The 21,095-nt window shown below is 42.0% G+C and overlaps 1 protein-coding gene across 1 annotated transcript; it reads right to left on the bottom strand.

Annotated features, from left to right (window-relative positions):
• Positions 1-4,592: 4,592 nt before the first annotated feature.
• On the bottom strand, positions 4,593-21,067 carry dnai3 (dynein axonemal intermediate chain 3; the record flags this gene model as incomplete). The annotated part of the gene is made up of 23 exons (XM_084012406.1): positions 21,030-21,067; positions 19,507-19,587; positions 19,354-19,389; positions 17,383-17,567; positions 16,891-16,995; positions 16,298-16,426; positions 16,005-16,204; positions 15,577-15,693; positions 15,063-15,259; positions 14,580-14,698; positions 13,791-13,880; positions 13,519-13,605; positions 11,634-11,753; positions 10,618-10,691; positions 10,158-10,302; positions 9,713-9,812; positions 8,083-8,207; positions 7,905-7,965; positions 7,434-7,564; positions 7,002-7,209; positions 6,279-6,370; positions 5,885-5,983; positions 4,593-4,730 (listed from the first exon to the last, which is right to left on the bottom strand). The coding sequence occupies exons 2-23, from the start codon at positions 19,565-19,567 to the stop codon at positions 4,593-4,595; spliced, it is 2,619 nt and encodes an 872-aa protein (XP_083868532.1). The 5' UTR covers positions 19,568-19,587; positions 21,030-21,067.
• Between the last annotated feature and the right edge of the window lie 28 nt (positions 21,068-21,095).

The raw sequence follows: 21,095 nt of genomic DNA, 5'->3' as shown, positions 1-21,095 counted from the left end.
AGGAGAGAAAAATGTGAAAGGTGAGACTGAAAAAGAGGCCTTGACAGCAGCTGTGGTCAGGCTCAATGGGAAGATTTGGGCCTCCGTGGTTTGATAAACTTGCAGGTGGCACACCTTTTGTAGCGATTCATCCTCCGAGCAGCCTGTAACATCATGCTGAAATAAGGCGAGGTGATAACTTTGTTCTCCGCAGAGGAAGCGGAGTGACACGTTTGGTATTTTAGTGTATGCTATCGCCTACCTCCTGTCAGCAGAGCACTCTCTCGCTGTCAGCAGGAAAACTTTGTTTCGCCTGCTGCTTGAGAAGTCTCCTGGATGCCGACTACTAGCCACGAAAGCCATTTTCTTAAAGGAATAGTTCCCCATGTCGGCAGACAAATACGAAGCCAGTGAGCAACAGGGGGAAACAGCTAGCACGGCGTTGTTCACCTTGTACTTTTAAAGCTCACCAATTGACATTCTTTTTAAATCATACAAAATCTATATGTAAAAAAGGCCAAGGTCAGACTACTTCCAGTCTTTATGCTAAGCTAAGCTAACGGTTGGGCGTAGCTTCAATGCATAGATAAATAAGTGTTACTGATCTTCTCACAAGAAAAACACATTCACTTTCAAATTTCACAGCAATTCATACGGAGGATTAATGTGTCAAAGTAATGTTGGACTATCTTTCAATCCCTGTTTCAATCACCATGTTGACAGAAGAGTGTGAAGTTTCGCCTTAAGGGTTTGTTCTGATAGACTGTTGAGATGACAGATCCCACTCTGAAAAGACTGCATCCTGGTCTGGGTTTGTGCCAAGACACAGTATAAAAAAACCTTCTGCCCCTGAACCCAAATCCTCCTGTAGAAAAGTGGTGCTATCTAAAGAAAATGTATATCTCAGCAACAATTCCAACAGCACTCATCTCTTCTGCAGTTTGACAAATTAATGTTGACTTGCCCGCTTTTTTCCCAAGCTTTCAACTACAACTCATTGTTTTCATCAGTGGGTAGCTGTGGTAGGCCTTGAGTCAAGTTTGCTGTTATGCATGCACACACACACACACACACACACACACACACACACACACACACACACACACACACACACACACACACACACACACACACACACACACACACACACACACACACACACACACACACACACACACACACAGCGCTGGTAAAAAATGACAAGAATCCAAACTGTTGAGAGCTTTGAAATTAGAAAATGAAAAGGAGTCAAGAAGAAACATTCCACAGCAGTGCCCTGGTCACCTGATCTCTTATGAGGTCAAAGGTCAACTAATGAAACCTACTCTCAGAGGTTTGAAAGAGAAAGGGCCTTTACGGTTTACAGCAATGAAACGTAGCAGGACGATTTATCTGGAGGATAATTTTACCAACTGTTGACCTCTTAACTCGAGGTTAAAGGTAGGTGATGAGGAAACACTTTCCCACACATATTACAGGTGATTTTAACTAGATGTTCCGATGGACAAGAAAATAATTACAAACGTAAAAATGTCTGAACAATCATTTTCTCAGAACCCACCTGTTACTTTCCCTACAGGACCTGTGACGTTGTGTATCTCTCTATCTGCAGCTGGGCTCCAGCTTGGATGACTATGTGTGACATGTGCAGGGTGCCCCCCTGTTGGGAGATCTAGGCAGCAGAGCCTCGCTCCACCCCACCTAACACCCTCCCCAGCAGGCCAGCCAGAACAATGCCAAGGCAATGGCTTAATTCGCCAGGCCAGATTTACAGCCCCTCTCGTCCAGCACCTGCTCACATTGTTTCCCAGGATTTGCCTTGAAAACGTTTAAGAATTGGTGATAAAAACTGGATTGCCAGCCAAACCGTCCCATATAGACTACCCCCCCTGAGTTAGTTTGGGAAATCTCTTGGACTGAGATGAAGAAATCAACTGGGAAGAACTGACATCGTCATGAATACCCCTTCATTGCCGGGTTGCAGGGTTTATGGCTAGGCTGTTGCCCCTTGTCCAACACATTATAGAAGTGCGAGTGCTGAGCAGCGCAGCTTAACCTGGAAAACTCTGCCCACGTCTGTGGAACTTCAAATGCCACCGGTGTTTACGTTGCATGCAAGCTCACTCAGTTGCACAACATTCTTTGCATCAGCCATTGCAATAATAACTAACCAGCGAGGGTGAACACACTCCCTGTGTGTGTGTGTGTGTGTGTGTGTGTGTGTGTGTGTGTGTGTGTGTGAGTTGGTTTGCAGAAGCCACATTCCTGAGCTGGCCTGGGAGAAAGTGAGAGGCTCCGCAGAGGAGAGAGCGACTTGCAAAACAGAATTCCCAGAGAGGTTTGAGGAGGGGATGACTGGGAGAGCAGAGGCCCCTTTTGTCACCCGGGCCTTGTTGGTGCCTCAGGGGCCAGATGGACGCCTGCCTCTGTGCACCCTCACATCAGCCCCCTTTCTTCCCCCTCCTCCACCCCCCCCCCGCTCCGTGACAGGACCGTCCACGTGAATGAGTCATGGCCCAGAGTGAGGACTTCTCTTGAAGGGAATCAACTTTATTTTTCACCTCTTGCCATGTTCTTTTTTTTTTTTTTTAACTCCCCCCTCTCATCCAACATTCAGCCATTTGTATTGCCGTTGTTCTCTCAGTCCTCTCCCTTTCCATTAGAGGCATCTCAGACACAGTGTGAAAACCTAGTAATAGACAGCTGCCCTATGTTATGCAGAGAATACCCTCCCTCCCTCCCTCCCTCCATCCCTCCAGCCTCTTTTCTGGCAGGATACCGGCTGTCAGTTTGTGACTATAGATTTGCCGGGCTGCTCTTGACCTGAGGTGGACCCGGCACTCTGAGGCGTCCTTATTTTATCCCCAAGAAGGAGCGAAACTAATGGAGTCCAGAGAGCTGGAGAGGTACTCGTTGCAACACACTGCAAGGAAAACAGCGTTCTCCCAAATGTTGTGAAGAAGGGAAAGTCTGACTGAGGAAGACGTGAAAAGTGAACCTATAATTAATGAGTCCTTATTGGTTTGAACAGTACTCCACTTGTTCCAGATCACAACGTTTCAAGGCCACCTGTAGGTGCAGCAGCCGCAATGTCAAAACAGTTGAGTCTCACGAGTAATTTGGCAACAGCTCGTCAGCACTATATGGCAACGGGCAATACAAATTGATACGGTAGGAATCCTCTCATTAGAATGACTGACAGGCTGTTTGAAAAGTCTCTTTAGCTGTTAGACGCTCCACAGTGTTCACCAGCACTAACTTTATCTGTCAGCCATTTGACAAAGTGGAGTCCAGTGATTTCCTTTGCAGCGTTTCTGCTGAAAACAGCTGGCTGTTGTGGCTGAAAGCATGATAGATCAAAGCAGCGAGACTCAACTAAAGCAGTAAAGTTGTGGGCCATAAAAAACAAGACAAAAAAAACAAAACAAAACAATGAGCTGAAAGACTTCGTTCATCACTGTGAATGGATCCTTTCACCTTACACAGCTACCAATTGTTTATTTAACAGCACCCCCTTGTCAAAAATGCATAAATCATCTTAGTGATTTACAGAAAGTTGTACACACTCTCCTTTTGCTTGCCTTGCCTTCCAAATGATGTCAGGCCTGGACGACCCACCCCACCTTTAAGCCACAGCCGCCTCCAGGAGCAGCTCTGGGAGACGGACCTTCAGATAGAGGTTCTGTACAAAAGATGCAAGTTGTTTTCTGGTTCCTGACACTTTGGATTTAATCCAATAAACTATCAAAATGCAATGTGACAAGCCTCAGGCGGGGCAGCTCCTCTTCTTTGTCATGTTGGACTGAGAGCAGACTCACTCACTATTGCCTCTGGAGGTCCAAGTGGTATTACAAGACAGAGCGTAGCTGGTTAGCATGCTCATCTCACTCCGCAATACAATGTCAAGGCTTTGACCTAACGCTATAAAGTTAGTGATAATGTTCGTTCATTTTGTCTTTTTTAATTGTAAATGTTAAGGCTATGGCTGCCAGGGAAAGCTACACGTATTTTGCAGTATACACCAGTGAAGTGTTTTACGTCAACCAGCCAAAGCTAATGAGGGCAGGAAAGAATATGCATGAGTCTTGCTAAATGGATTTACATACTATAGGAGCTTTTAACAACAACGATAACACCAAAAACAACAGATAACAGAGAAATCATATCATGAAATTTAAGAGCCATAAAAAGACTTCCTGCCAAAGTCAGATCCTTGAGGTATTCCAGACTCAGGGAGCGTAAATCAAAAGGGGGCAAATGGATGGCATTATGTAGTAACTAGATCTCAGATGGGGAGTGGATGAAAACAATCCATGTGTCACCATGAATCACCAACCCAAATACAGAATGTTGACGGGACAATCAATTTAGAAAATGATTGAAAAATTATACCTTGCATTACATTGCATACATTACTAGTTATACCAAATACTGTGAAAACAGCAACAAACAAATCCGGAAATTTCAAATAAAAAAGCGAAGGCAGTAAAAATGATGAATAAATAAGTAAAAAATGTGAAAACTGCAAGTTGTGCAGGTGTGTGTGTGTGTGTGTGTGTGTGTGTGTGTGTGTGTGTGTGTGTGTGTGTGAGAAAGAGAGAGTGTGTGTGATATCAGGTGTCTTGTGTGTCGGCAGCCGTTGGCCACAGGCCCATGCCCTTCAGGCTTTCCTCCATCATCAGGTGATCATTGTACTCCTTCATGTTCTTCTCTTCATTCTCCACCAGGGATTTGACTGGCTTGTCAGGTTCCTGGAGACGAACATCAGAGAAGATTTAGACTCAGGGACAATATGTAGCAAATGACAGGACACTTTACAACCACACCTTACCAACGATCTGGCATCTGTCCCTCTTTGAAGCGGAGATGTTAAGTTCACATCTAGATAACATGTTCTAAACCTACACTTTCAGCCCGGTCTTCTTGCTCCTGAATTCTACCACTTTGATGTTCCAAGGCAAGTGTTGTAGGAAAACAGTAAGCATAGTTTTGTTTGTATTAGATTCCTGAGCCGTGTCCTTGTCAGAACATAACAGCATATGTGGGAAATGTGCTGATGAGAGGATAAGCAATAAGAGAATATCTGCAAACACTTCATCTGCATTGAGATTAGAATATTTAACCACAAAAAGATTGAGAGGTAAAGGACAGATTGCCAGCCTCTGGCTATCAATAACTAGACTCCCCCATGTGCCCAGGATCAAATAACGATCTGACTGAATTAAACATGAGGGGAGAAAAAGGGAGACTGAAACAGAGGAGACGGAGAAAGAGTGATGTCAGTGTCAACGTCGAATTGGTGTGCACACTTTTAACTGGGATAAGAAGGAAATATTTGTCGGTATCACTGTATGTTCGCAAGAATGATAATCACTATTTTTGCACTTCTGGTTCCCTTGTCTCATTGGGTTTTTAGAGTATGTTTCTGGTTAGACGCCTGATACAAGATCTGTGATAAAACAAGCTGAAGACATTTTAATGTTTTGTTCTCCACACAGATACCCAAGTGGCTAAATAAAACTACAAAAGGCGTACACAGCCTTGTTGTGTATACTCAGGCTAATGCGACTGCAGTGTTTCTTCATAGCCTAATGTTAGTTTTGTCTCCTGCCGATAGCATTCTCATAAAAGTGGTGTTCATTTGTGAAGATTATCTTGCTGAACAAAATGAGTAAGTATGTGCTATTTGTGTATTTAACACAGAGCTTGCCCAAATGACTTGAATCCCATTTTGTTGAGGGAACCAGTACGATGCTAACTTCCAGACTTGACCTACAAAATGACCACATCCCTGCAGAACCAGTGGCTGTCACTTAGCATGTGGCTGAGGACACAAGGTCTCATTCCAGGCCACTTTAAGGGCAAACAGTGATGCACTAAAGTCATTGCAACTTCCACAACTCACTGTCCTCTTCATGAGTTCTTCAACATCCTTCTTGTTTCTCTTCGAAAAGTTCTTCAACCGTTCTTCCTCCACCTCAAAGTATTTCTTTACACTTAAACTCTGCAAACAGACACAAGAGAAAGATGCTTGTTAGCAGCCAGCCATTAAATCAACTCTAATAACACAATATCCCATATCCTCTGACAATGCTGAATGTTTGGTGACCATTGAACCAGCGTGACTTCCTTATACTGGCTTAATATCAACGTAATAATGCAGCAAAAAGAAACCTAAAATTAAACTAAGCTGCAGTGTTTGGTTTGTTGCCTCAGTTTTTCAACCTCGACCGAAGGTTCATTATAAACAGACAACTCATACATTCATTTGAGTGCAGGAGGTGGTTGGACTGCCTTACCTCACTCCTGGAGGGAAGGTAGAGTGTCTTGGGGATTTCAAAAACACGGAGCATCCCAAGGTCATCAGCCACACCCAGGAAGTGCTGCTTGGCTGTACGAACAACAAAAATCCATAAAATGATCAATCAAAAGTCTATGTCAAGGAACTTATCACCAAGGCTGTGGATATATCAATAAAACTGAGAGTGCAGTTGAATGTTAAATGGGCATTATTTATTTTATTTAATCTTTTAAAAATTGGATTCATGTTAATATTTTACTCAACATTGTGTTGTATATTTATACTTGTATGTTAAGTTATTTTTATATTGTGTATAATCATATTATTATTGTGTAAATGTGTATTGTATGTATTTCATTGGTTTATGATTTTATTATGTCTCAAATTGTTTTACTGTACTGTTTTTACTGTTCTACTTGTCAGTGTCTTTTATACAAACATATATTAATGGATATATCTTGTGTGTTTGTAGCTGCACTCTCATGTTTCCTGCCTAAACTATATCTTAGGCTTACCTCAATTTACTTTTGTTTAGACAAACCTATTATTAAATGTGATTAAATGTGAAGTTAGGAACGAAACATAAAAGAAGTAATCCATTTTTAATGGAGAAATACCAGGCTGCATCCTGTAGGTCTGAATAGTGAAGCATCTTATTCAGTGTTCACTTGTACTTAGCTCCACATATGCTAATGACTGTGTTATGTACCAAAGAACTTACAGGAGGCGGTCCAGGGTTTGATGCAGGTAATCTTGGCATTGGTGACGTGAGCCTGGACCTGGGTAGGTTTACTGGTGTTTCTCAGCAGGTTCCACACCTCAATGCTGCCATCGACTTTCCCAATGAAGAAAATAGCTGGTCTGGATGGGGACCAGCATCCCACAGTGCACGCCTGGTCAGAGCTTGGTGACAGGATGATGGGGCCATCCTGGATGTCGTAGAACAAGAACAGAGTCAATAGATTAAAAATGCAAAAAATCGAGTCCGATATTAGTTAAATAGTATGCAATTCATCTCGCTGTGTTGTATTTATTGTGTTCAAAGTTGAGGACAACTTTGAGCTTTTGTTTGTAATTCAGTCAAGTATACATGGGTATGATTTTAACTGATTGCAACGCCTGCTACTGTAGTGGAGGCGGCAGGTGTTGTTACCATGACTCCCTCTTTCCAGATGGCGAAGTTCCAGCTCCCCGTTGTCAAAATAATGTCTTTGAAGAAAGGCGACCGCTGCACCGTATTCACCAGCCAATGATGGACGTGAAAACAGTGGAGGGGCTTGGCACCTGAGAGAGAGGAGAGACAGGAAGAGAACATCCACTAATTATATTTGACAGTAATAGCAAATTACTGTCTACAGAAGCAACAGGGCAACGCAATACAAGGACCAATCACTACCAAATGCCTTCCAAACCAGAGTTGACTTACAGTGATAGTGGCAGACTATTTTTTAGGATTGAAAACATTTCTGCAGATGGCTTCTTTTCCCTCAAGACTTTGAGGATACTGTTACAAATGCACCTCCTAAAACAAATCCTGAAGAATGGCCAAAAGCCAACAACACCCAATTATGAGCTTATATGTTTCTCTAAACTGACTTCAATCAGGGTAAACCAGAATACTCACTGTGCAGCCATCCAGAGTCGTCCTTCACCAGTTTCCAGTCAGTGTAAAGGATCTCCCCTGCCTGGCAGTAAAACCATACACATCATGGAACATTACAAGGGGAACATGGAATAACATAAAATGTTCTAAAGTAAAAATACTGCTCGTGGTAGTTGATTTTATTGTAAGGAATGTTTACCCCTGTTCCGATACACAGTTTGGTATTGACGTCTTCCAGAGTTGTGAGTGTTTTAGCTGAAGGCACTCTGAGCTGCCTGTAGTCGGGGATGACCTCTGAGCTGTCATCATTTTCATTGGTTTCTTCTGTCCGGGGAGAGTAGAAAGTAAGGTTGAAAGTTCAACTCACTCTTTTTTTTCTGCTTTTTGTTATGTTAACATTCATGGCCCTTTTTCCAGCCAGTCAAGAAACGTGGCATGGTCCCCATCTGGGACTTGTGTCTGAACCAAATGAACAGACAGTAGGCGAAACTTAATAAACCAACTTATCAGAATAGAAAGACGCCAAACATTTAAAACAGCTACAATTTGTTTCAAGTAAGGACACAAGAGAGAGTGGACAGTAACACTGGTGCAGCCTGCTCTGTAATCTGACCATGAACAAGACGATGGGTGGACAAAAGAGAGGGAGGTGGGGAGCGGTACAGCTGAGGTGAATGGGCTGGTTAGAGGGGATACGAGGGGAGTGGGAAAGAAAGGAGGTAGGGGCTGGGTGCCAGGATTGTGGCAAGAAGGGGGACAGTAAGGGAGAAGGGTGGGAGGGTTGAGATAGGCAGGCCTGGTCGTGATGGAAGAAGCCCTTTTTCCATCACAAAAGCCCCGACTGTCTGTCAGGGAAAGAACAGGACTATCCGTTCACACCCCCTTATCAGCGGGTCGCTCCCAATCAAGGCTCAGCCTCACTCTGTTAGATGAGCTCTTGAAGGTCAGATCAGATTACCCAATGGTATCTTCCAAATCCACTTTCCCCCAGTTAAGATGTGTGTATAGATGTGAGACAGACGACACATGTAGACATTGTTTCACTTTCACCACGCTGCACTGTTGCTCAACAGTTGCTCAATCCCCACGAGGGGTAGCACGCAAAAACCTTGTGGGGTGAAGCTTTCCTACAGCGACTACGACTGACCCGAGCTTCAGAGCTGACAAAAAGGCAGCTGCGTGTAGACAACCAGACAGTTGTAGACTCAATCAGTATGAGTCAAACATCTGAGGAAGCAAAGTATTAATCACACAGGGATTAATTAAAAAGGTAATAACAGACTGCCCGAGGGCTGCAACAGATTTATTGCCTCGGTTAGTGAACATATTACTTCGATAACTGCTGGCGGCCGAAGCTGTGTTTATGGAGGCAGACCTTCAGCCAGACAAAGACAGGTCTCTTCTTGACCAGCCAGGACACACACGATCATCCTCTGGCCCTGAAGGAGACTGGCCAGCATATTGCAAAGAGCTGACAGTCAGCGAGGTTAATGCTCTGCAACTATGAGGGCCTTGTTTTGGAAGTATCACTTAATAAAGTGCTATGAAACCGGAGGAGAGAGGAGGGAGACGCACAGAGAATGAGGGGTCCAGAGGGCTGAGTGAACCCTGACCCACTGTGCTCACCCATGTGAAACAGAACCGAAGAATCCAACATCCTGCCCAACGTAGAATGTTGGTGCGTTGCATCCAACAATAACACCAGACAGTATTTATTGTAAAAATGATTAGTAATGTAATTAGCTAATAGTCATGTGTGTGACTTTAAGGCAGAGGCAGCGCAACAGACAGGAACAAATAAACCAAGCCTGATGGGTAAAAGCCCTCACCTGTGGTCCGGGCTGTATTATTCCCCGTACAGGTGTAATGTTCCAGGCTGAACTTCAGAGGAACGTATTCTTCACCGGTAGTGATCTTTGGCAGGGAAACCTGACACAAGATAGAACAAAAGTCTCACATTTGAAGATGAAACATTATGTTAGATTAAATCATGGCCTACGATCAAGCACCTAGTGAACAACTATTCTAAATGCTATTTGTTTTTCTTCCAAAAGATACAGGATTTTAACTAATTTATAGATTTTTTATATTATATCCAGGTGTATTTATATACTGTCACATCACACTTGAAGGCAACATTTGATCATATTTATTTTCTATTTGCAGGTAGAATCTTTTTCTGATTTGGAAGATTTGGAAACAGCAAAAAAAAAAAAAAACAATCTCAACATCCTCAACATTAATTTTCTGTTGCAGCCTTGAACCCTGCTGTACCCTAAAAAGAGGTTTCCATGTCTGGTACAAGTGCTTGAAAGTGTCGGGGACACTGTAGGGCGTCTTCTGATCCAAATTCTGCTTCCTGTCTAACGGTGACTGGCTCCGCAGTTTTGACACTCGCACATCCCAGAACATTATAGCACTTTCAGGGGAGAGGGAGAGACACATGATAAATGAACATCAACCTGGAAATAACAAACACGTTAAGCCTTTTTTTCCTAATTAAACATGTGGACTGAATGACTCTTTTGGAGACCCGTGGGCTTTTTCAATCACTAACTAAAGGTAAAAAAAAAAGCAGCATCTTCTCTAAACATGATGACTGCCAGTAACTGCAGATAGTGAGCATGTAGAGAGACAGTGAGTCTGGTGGGACCTGTAATCTGTTTTACACAAAGCTGTCAGCATTTCATTCATTTATCATTTAAATTGAACACCTTTTCTGTATAAAACCTACCAGTCAGGGGAGCAGGTGACAATCTGAACAGACATGTTATACTTGTTCTTCACCGGTAAGCCCGTCCTGGTCACCTAATCAGAGAGAGAATCACAAAATCAACAGGCTTTGCTGAGAATTTCACAATAAAAGGTTTCGGAATCACTAAGCAACATGCACAGCTGCTGTGGACTGTGATAATGCAGTGAGTCTGTGTGAGACCAGAGTTCATTGTTATTGAATGTTTACGGCTGCTCCCATTATCTCTCACAGTTATTACTGCACTTCTTTGTGCTCGGTTACAAACCAAACACCGTCGTTTCACTGCAGCAAATCTCACTTCAGCTCAAATATTTTATTTTATGCTGGGTCGCTAGGAGGCTAGCAGCTGAAAACTGGACCGCAGAAATTAATTTCTTAAGATGTTAAAATAAATAAAATCCATTTTGAGGCTAATATAAATATGCAATATTTTGTGGCAGTGACACAGTGTCATTGTTCTATACGCTCCTGTTGAACATTGTGATTTCTATCATCATATCATTATGTTGCATAATAACCTATAGATTTTTCTCTGCCCGGACAACTTCCTGTTCCACTTCAAGTGGCTTTTAACTACATCAGATAAAGCCTCGTTCAATATTCCAGACCTAGATATAGAAATCATTAGAGCACCAAGAGATTGAATGAAATGAGATGAAATGTTTTTTTAAATCTAAAACTTGTTAGGTGTGAAGGATTAAAATGTACTCAAGTTGCCTTTGGTATGTTGGAAACTACGCCACAGTGTTTACTTTAGATATGCGAAAAGAAGCTTGAGATCAAGAATCCATTAAAGAATATTTTACTGTGTAGTCACACAAAACACCTTTTACTAATCAAGATAAGCCAAATGAAATAAGGATTAACGTTGTGGAAAGGTGCACTCCTGATGTAAAATGTGAAACAACACTGTACGTGATCAGTGTTCTGCCTTTTTAATATCTGATTTACAGTTGTTACTCCTTCCAACCCCTCTGGCCTTCAGCTCTGTGTACCTCAAATGTTGGTGGCAGCCACTGGACATCAGTAATTGGTGCTTTGTGGCTGCTCTCTAAGGCAGACACTGCACAGAAGCGCACCAGAGGAGCCTTATTCTCTTTGTTGTCGCAGGGGTCCTGGTGGGAGGTCAGACAAAAAAGGCACAGCGTGTACAGTAAGCTCTGACAATTCAATCCAAATACACAGACTTTATGCAGCGGTGAACAGCCAGCAGGATATTCATATATAATATATAAGAACAAATATACACACAACTCAACAAATTGCTCCTTCGGTCTTGAAACATGCACATGTAGTGAGGTAGTTACCCCCCTCCCCTCTTCGGTAAGCCCTTACCTGCTAAAGTTTGAATCCTTTTATAGTTGTGTGCTAACTACTGTTACCAAACTGCCATTTCAGATAGCATTAATAAAGATTGTATTCATTATTTTACTAACCTTGTGTTGAGTCTTCCTAGGCTACCCAACCAATACGAACGCTTTGTTTTTCATCTCTTTTACTTTAAATCATCCTTTATGGAATCCGTGTCTCGTGTGTGTTTGTGTGTAAATGAACCTGTGTATTAACTGGTGATGCACATCTAGCGTAGTACACTCAGAGTGGCGTTGTCGGACTAACAGTTAAAATGATAGTTTACCTTACTGCTCATGCCACACAGAATGTGTAAGAAAGGATTTTTTTTATTTATCAGTAACTGCATTTGGATTTAAATGGTGTGAAGGAAACATTCATCTATTCAGGAGGATTTTAATTCTTTGTTTATCTGATAAGCTATACCAGGTACCGACTTAATGCAGCTTTCACTGCACTCAACGTTGAAATATAGCCTTTTAGCAGATACAACCGCCGTTGTTTACACTGCAAACACGAGGGAGGGCAGGGACCTGATTTGCTTGTGTGTTATCTTTCACGGGGACAAACTACGGCGGGTGATGGAAGGCTTGTGTAACAGCTGGAGTATTGCGAGTTGATGCTGTTGACTCTGGGGAATGAAGCGCAAACAAGGACAAAGAAGAATAGAGAGAGGTAGTGAGGGTGGCGGAGGGGAAAAGCAAAAGAGGAGGAAGTAGTGAGGACGGGGATGGAGACAGCTGTTCCGCTGGAGAGGCAACAAAAACACACAAAAGCGAATGGGGGCTGGATGATGGGGGCATATGTGTCTATTTAAATTCAGCAGTCGAGTGGAAGATGTCAGCGGAGGTGAGGACATACGGGACAGAACTGGTTTAATATGTGGATGTCTCAACAAACTGTGGCTCAGTTAATGTACTTGCTATGTTGTGGGATAAATGTGAGCCCTGGTTTTTGTCACGTATCATGACCTCTCTTTCCCCACCTGTTCTTTATTACTCTACATAATAGAAAAATCAGTTTACTATGAAAAAAGAAACAGAGAAAACCTGATGTTCCTTCTGATGTTTCAAGAGTTTTATTTATTCAGCTAGATCACTTCAATCTGTGGTGTTTGTCGAGGCCTAAATAGGTTGTTTTGGTTTAGCAGCGGGGCCGTGTAATGATATCATCTGATTTGAGATTTACTCCTGGCGTTAGTATGTTTGCGGAACTCGTTTTGACAGCTGTGGCCGGCTTGAAAAGGACCATTAGGCCGCTGCATTCCCATCTAATGAAAGAGTGAGGATAAGGGGAGAACTCAGGAGTCAATGTATCAACTTATCACTCTGCTCAGCCTGTCTTTACAGCAAATACGCAACTGCTTTGATAAACCGAGGAGCCGTACTTGGATAAACCGAGCTGACATCATATCTAGCCAAAGACTTACGGTAACTGATACCACATGAAATGCGACACAACACACATTTAGAACACGGCGTGTTATTGGATCAACATTGTGCACTTTAGAGAAAGGATATGGGTACTTACAAATGTGTCGGCGTTGACAGAGGCCTTTTCGCCGGGCTGTGTTCCCTGCAAGTGCGTGACGTGAGCAGAAATGTCCCACAACACAACCTGAGACGACAGCAAAGCTAAATCAGGTACTGCAGATTGATTAACACAGAATAGGCACAGAAAGAATACATTGGAACTGTCATGATCAAGAGGATTGAGGGTCTATTTAATCATTTGCTGTGGTGAGACAGAGAAGGCAGCAGATGCAGCAAACCAGACATGCAGAGTAGAGTCAAAGTCAGCACCTGGCCATTCTTGCAGCCGCCAACGATAATATTTGGATCGGAGGGGCAAAACTCAAAGGAAAAAATGTCATCTGGGCACTCCAGCAGCAACTGCAAACAACACAGGAAAAACCACATAGACAGGCAGAAATATTTCAAAGTAGGCATTTCCATGAATTGGGTGCTTGCCATCCTGTGTATTTATTTATTTAACCTAGTCTCTCCGTACAAAGCTCAGCTTTTAATCCACCAAATCATGTGCATACAGTAGATTCCATGACATCAGGCGTCAGGGGGAAAAGACCAAAGGAGGGGCAAGTTGGTCATTTTCCCGCATCATGTTTAGATCTTCTGGAGTTTTAAAATAAGCTGCATCACTGAACTACAGCACTAAATCTATTAATTTCAATGATATAGTGTCTCTGGTTTCCTCTACTCAGTGCCCTCTGCCACTTTGATCGCTGCTCCAGCAGACAGCGAAACCAAAGCATGACGCATGCCCCAGTGAATGCATAAGTCATGCAGAACTCATATTACTTTTGAGTGATTTAGCAGCTCAGTTTTATTGATTTAGTGTCAAATCAATAGAGCCTCTCAAATTTCGCTAAAGCAAATACAGGTCTTGCATGACAGCAGCTAGCAAGTCCTTCCAGACATTTGTTATCAAAGTGTGTATCAAACATATGCAAGGCGAGAATGAGCTTGTAAGCTGCCAATGAGAGAGAGAGACATAAATATAGTCTTTTTTAATCTCTTTTCAAGCTTGTACATATTTACTCAGGCTCCAAAATCCGTATATACTTTCCATACCTGGGGATTAGACGGGTCGGAGAAGCTATAGAAGACAATGAGAGAAGATCCGAGGGCAAATGTTGTGGACTTGTTCAACTTTTCCTCCTTTTTTTCTGTAAGAGCCACAGCTATCACACCTACCACATCAAAAACACACGTCAGCGACACTGGAGCAGGAAAATACATTAGCCTTTTCAGCTTTAAACACATACTGATACACATACTGATATTATTATTGTGGGTTGTGCTGGAGGCTATGAGTGATGGCAGCTGGGCAACATAACAAAGCAGTACTGAAGGACATTCATGCTTTTTCAATGGATGAGGATTTGAAATTCTACATTTCTAGTCAACATTTTCCAACCATATAGACATTTAAAAAACATAATTTGCTCTCATTCTGATGAAAGAAGGCATTTAACAAAGAACTGACTGGAGATTATGGACATGGCTGGTGAACGTATGAATGTATTGAGGTCTGACCGAGATGTTGTACGTTACCGTATATGTTAGGGTGCCAATTAATGCTGCTGATTTTCCTGTCCTTAGTGTACTTCTGGTCTGCGAAGGCCTGATAAAGCATCAAACCTTCAGAAACCTTCCCAGACCCGTCACTGTCATCAGCCGCTCTTTCCAGAGCCTTCCACTCATCAATGAAGACATTTATGATTTCTTCCTGCTGAAGGGCTTTCAAAACTCTGAAAAAAACCCCAAACAAATCAAATATTTTAGGTAAAATACTTATCTTACCTCTTACCTGGACACAAAAGAGGGTGAAAGGTAAGATTACAATGAATTATTGACAACCAAAAGTCTGGGCTGTGAAGTCTAGTACTGAGAACATAGTAATACCCCTACAGTTATACAGTAATAATGGATGGGTTTGACTACCGTAATGAAGATCCAGATCCAGTCTTTTGTGCTACTGAGTTGACCATCAGTCATCCTATACAATATATACTCCCTTACAAAGCAGACAGACGACACCGTGGATTTCTAGACTATGGCATCTTACCTGGGGGTCACTGAGTTGCAAAAACTCTTCAGACTCTCAGACTGTAGGATGTTTTCTTTTTCTTCATCACTTAACTCTCTTGGGGTGTACTGGGTAAAGATATTCTTCTGAATCACCCTGTGAAGTGGATAGAGTATAATTATACAACAACACATTTGTGGAGTTACTATTAAAGTAATAAAAAGAGAAGAATGGTGTACGACGAATGCTATTTCACAAATGTGTGGGCTTCATAATACGCACCACCCCGAGTGTAAAGCATATAGGCATGAATTACAGAAAAACACTTGTTTACCAAAGGGATTTAATAATGCATTCAGTAAAATTGTTTTCTCTTAATGCATTTTGATGTTGGGTGTTGGAAGAAACTGGAAGTTTCTATCCCCAATAGAATAAATCCACTTTTTTGTGCTGATTTGTTGTCATACCACTGTGTCTGAGCACTGCTGCTCTGCAGTCTGGATACCGCCTGCATCCCACAGTCTCTCTGCATCCGTTTGATGCTGAATCTGCTGTCTTGGTAGGAAGCACATCCGTGGTAGCCATCGTTAGCATCTACAGCACTGCGGTCCGAAAAACAGACTGGTAACCCAAACTTTCTCCGAACTCGGGAGAACTTGTAGCACAGCTGATTTGATGACAAAACAGAGACAGAAGAGGTGCAATTGAAGGACAGTTGTGGACGAGGAAAAAAATCTGATTTTCATATATAGTGCAGTACCTTTCCTCTGGTCTCTTTGACAGATTCTTCTTCTATTTCCTGCTCACTGCCAAGAGATATCCATGGCTTTGGTTCTGGGGTTTTATTGACTTCATCGTCAAACACTTCGGGTGTCTCAGGCTCAGGGGGCTGCAGAACAGAAAACATCCAATAAACAGTATGAAGAACAGGAGACGCATTAAAGTGGGCGGTGAGTCAGCAAACATTTTGTTGACGTGAAATCTTCACACACAGTCGTCCTTGGTACAAAGTGTTTGAGCTAGAGCGTAGTAAAGTAGATTTGCAAGTATTTTATTTTAATCGGCCAATGAAAATCTAACAGCCGGCATAGCAAAATGCCTGTGATATCAGCCATTGTTATTAGTGATAAGTGATACAATAGTGTACATACAATTGTTTACCAAAAAAAAAAATCAAATATTGATGCCACTCTGCTCCAAATATGTTCATGCTAAACGACTGACACATCATTCTTCAAAGTCATCATACTGACATATTTGACCACTTTTCAAACACCAAGTGGTAGAGAGAGTCACAACGAAAGGAAGAAGTGAACTCTGTGACCCAAACCTAAAACTATACTGCCTGCTTACGTTGAGCAATCTGTCCTTAGCTTCTGGTGTCAGAACCAGGTAGAAGCACTGGCCGTAGGTGAAGTCCTCGTCAAAAACCAGCAAGAGCTCATCGCCCGGGTAGTCCTGTCAGATAAAAGGACTTAGAATTGACAGCATTCAGCTATTTCCTGACAAGAGAAAAAAAACAGAAGACTACAGATAACCTACAGATAACCACAGATGTTACATTACTTAGAACTTAGAACAGATGAGTCTGTATTGGTCCCTGTATTGGTCCCTTAGGGTGCTCTCTGGTCTCATTAGAGTAATGCGTTTTGGTCGAATGGCCTGAATGCTCAAAGTAAGTGTGGTGGTTACCACGTTTTTAATTTCGACCAGAGACCGAGGGGAAATGAAGTTAAAACTGGTGACTGGGTCGGTTCCCACAGCCCTTAACTTGGGATCTGTGTATCATCACTGTGTCTTGGGGGTATTGTCCGAATGATCTCTACAACAATGGATCAGCCTCACCAGCACAACCTGCTTCGCAGGGCTGAAATCGGATACGGCGGCTCTTCTCTTAATGTCCTGTATGATGTGGTCTTTTTTCAGCAGCTTGTAAGGGCTCCCGCCCGTGACGTCCTCATCGGCACGGCAACCAAAGAGCTCTTGGGTGACTGATGTCAGCACCATGGGGAAGATATCATGTGGATGACCTTGGTGAAATATTTCACAATCAATATACACAAGAACATTGGTAGAAAGAGGAAATTATATATTCACAGCATATTATCTTCCTCCTCTGCTATATGCAGAAAAGAGTAATACAAAACAAACTGCTGTATCAGCATATGTGCAGATTCATGTACTAATATCATGTGAAAATAATCCTTAAAGCTGGAAGTGGAGTTCAAGACAGTTCAAAACAAATATAAGAGACATAAGCAAAACATAATTTACTAACCAGGATTGTGACTATATAAATCTGTCATGCTGCACCGTCACCACAACACAGTTTCTTAATGAACAACCTATGCAGACTACTCCATATCTAAGGCCAGGCTCAGTCCAGGGCACACTACAGTAAACAGGGTTCTGCATAATGATAGTTTTCATCCTGCTTTGCGGTCTCTCTCTTCAAAGTCCTTCCACAAGGTTGCCGAGGGGATGCGGGGAATGCTAAAGTACAGCTTAAGTAACCACTTCCCAACTGGGTGTGTCAACCTTTTCCACTCACAGCCTTTAGGCCTCACGCCAAATCATTGTAGTGGAAACTCACACCCTTCATTTCACACAGCCATGTGTCAACTATGGCGTTTGTATTCACGGGAAATATTTGCTTAAGAGATGGAGAGAGTGTTATGTGCAATGTTACTTAACCTTAAAGAATGCAATTTAACCTCTTTGCACGCTCTGCTGAAGAGATATTTTTAATTCTTCGGTCCTCTTTCCTCCTGCATAATCCGCTCATGTCTGGCATTTTTTTGACTGCATAGTGTAGGATATTTATACCGTACCACAGTACACTGTTAGCATGGCATGTTTGTTTCATTTCTGTTGACAGTACTGAAGAATTTAAGCCTGAACAATGGGCGTTTATCAGCTGATAAGATCACTAATATGTGTTCAGAGGTGAAGAAAACCTGCCTTTATATTTGTGTCCAAAAAAGTTGGTCCGCACCAGGTTAACTTTTGTGTTTGGGTCAGGGTTAAGTTAAGGTTAGAGACAGACTATTTAGGATGGATTCATTGGTGTAAATGGGTGAAATTAATGACCAAATGTCCAAAAGAGAGCCAATCGGAATCTGAGTTCTCTAACGCCATTACTTTGAACTCCCACAAGAGCCAATGATCTAATCTAAGGTAAAAAGATCCATTTGGTGACCTGCATTAGACCAAAAGCATGTCTTCTGAGCTGGTATGCTGACAGCAAACTAGACCATGACAATGGGACCCACAGCTGAGTACAGAGCATGTCCAACGGCAATGCAACGTACACTCAAGATCCCACCAAAAGTAGGCCCGTAGTTTTTCCAACTCCTCAAAGAAATAACGGATTCTTAGTTTCAGCTTGTTACATCCCGACTTCAAAGTCAGACAGATTTAGCTGTCTTACATTTTCCAACACAAATCTGAATAAATGGTATCTAGCGTTCATTAAAGAAGGCTCTGCCATATCATATACATGAAGGTAATCAAATACAAATTGACTCCATGATGAAGTCAAATTTAGAAATGTAGAAAACTAAATTTAGGGTTTAAATTAACTGTCAATGATCATGGAATATTTATGAGATTTCTCATTAATATAACCCAAGATGATTAAATTCCATTCGAGATCTACAGCTTACCTAAAACAACGTTTTCAAGTTGATAAAAATGTGAATGCACCAGGTTTTCAGTGAGCAGAAACGTAATGAAAAGTATTTTTTGTCGTGTCAACTACATTAAAATTCAGGCTGGAAGAATGCATACGTGAAAAAGTGAATCATTTCCTCTTACCAGGCTTTTCCTGTGCAGGTGACTGAATCCGTTTGCCTAAATGGGAAGTAACAGTCAGTTCATCATTTTATTGACTGAGTCTTTCCATTTGATCTTCTGAAGACAAACATGCATCTAAACACGTTAAAGCTACACTTATATTCAGACACTCACCCTTACCTTTCCCCTTACTGCCCGCACTGCTTGTTCTGCTTTTTGATCTCTTGGGTGGCATCCTTGCTTAGAATAGCTTCACTAATGAGAAGAAGAACGTTTTGGTACAACACACTGTTACATTTCCCCTTGCAAAAACACCAGACTTTTATCAATACATATTGCTTTTTCATTGACCAACTGTCAGAAAGTGAACATTTCAATGTACACACAGGCTACACACAGTGGCAGAGCAGAGTGTCTTGCCCAAAATAGGCCCAATCATTATCAATGCATGTGGCGACATCTTGTGGAGAGCAAGAGAAAAGTAATTTTACTGTAAACTGTATACTGTGTGTACATATACATATGCCTATGTGTGTGGGGTAACTTTGCTTGCCTGGTATCAAAAGTTAAATTGTCCCACTGAGAGTAATTATGTGATATTACTTACAGTTGTGTGTTGCCCAAAATAGGCCTAATCATTATCAATGTATGTGGCGACATCTTGTGGAGAGCAAGAGAAAAGTGTGTGTGTGTGTGTGTGTGTGTGTGTGTGTGTGGTAACTTTGCTTGTCTGGTATCAAAAGTAAAGTCGTCCCACTGAGAGTAATTATGTTATATTACTTACACTTAGGTGGTGCTAATATTACACCTACTACTTTTTAGTAGGCAGTTTTTAATTAAATTCTCCCATGAATGCATAATGTTCTTTAACATAGTTTGCCTATGTGCCTATGTGTGTGTGTGGTAACTTTGCTTGCCTGCTATGAAAAGTAAAATTAATCCCACTGAGAGTAATTATGTGATATTACTTACACTATTGTCTTGCCCAAAATAGGTCTAATCATTAACAATGCATGTGGCGACATCTTGTGGAGAGCAAGAGAAAAGTCATTTTACTATACTGTACAACGATGACCGAAAAAGTTTTGCTGTGTGTGTGTGTGTGTGTGTGTGTGTGTGTGTGTGTGTGTGTGTGTGTGTGTGTGTGTGTGTGTGTGTGCGTGGTAACTTTGCTTGTCTGGTATCAAAAGTAAAATCGTCCCACTGAGAGTAATTATATTATATTACTTACACTTAGGTGGAGCTAATATTAAACCTACTCCTTTTAAGTGGCAGTTTTTAGTTGGATGGATTCGACGTTATAGTTGTTCTGATACTGAATTAGTCACGCCACAGTTGTATTAACGCCATTGATAATGTAGCTAATCTTAATGTAGCCTACACAATATAGGCCTACCGTTCGGTTAAGCTGCTCGTTTGTGTAACTCAAATCTACGTTCTGTTGACCCCACAATAAGAAGCATAGCGTTGAGGTTAAATCGAATGTTAATTCAGCAGAATGTACTTAACGTAGCATGAATAACGTTCCCAGCGATGACAATGAAACTGTGGTAAAGAACTCAAGGCCAAAAGTTTAAGTGACAAGTCGGTTCCACCTGCTCTTCGCAGTGAACTTTTAAAACCCCCCTAGAGATGCAGCTACTGCACGTTACCGCGACCGTCCGTCGACGAGTGAACTAATAAATAATAACGTTTACCGGTAGTTCAAGCATTCAAGCTCCAAATCCTCTCCGACCTGCTTCCTCTTCGCTCATCGGTGGCGC

Source organism: Eutrigla gurnardus (genome assembly GCF_963514095.1).
Source record: "Eutrigla gurnardus genome assembly, chromosome: 6".
Lineage (NCBI taxonomy): Eukaryota > Metazoa > Chordata > Actinopteri > Perciformes > Triglidae > Eutrigla > Eutrigla gurnardus.
Note: the sequence above shows the minus strand (reverse complement) of the source record. Positions and strands in the feature narration are given on the sequence as shown.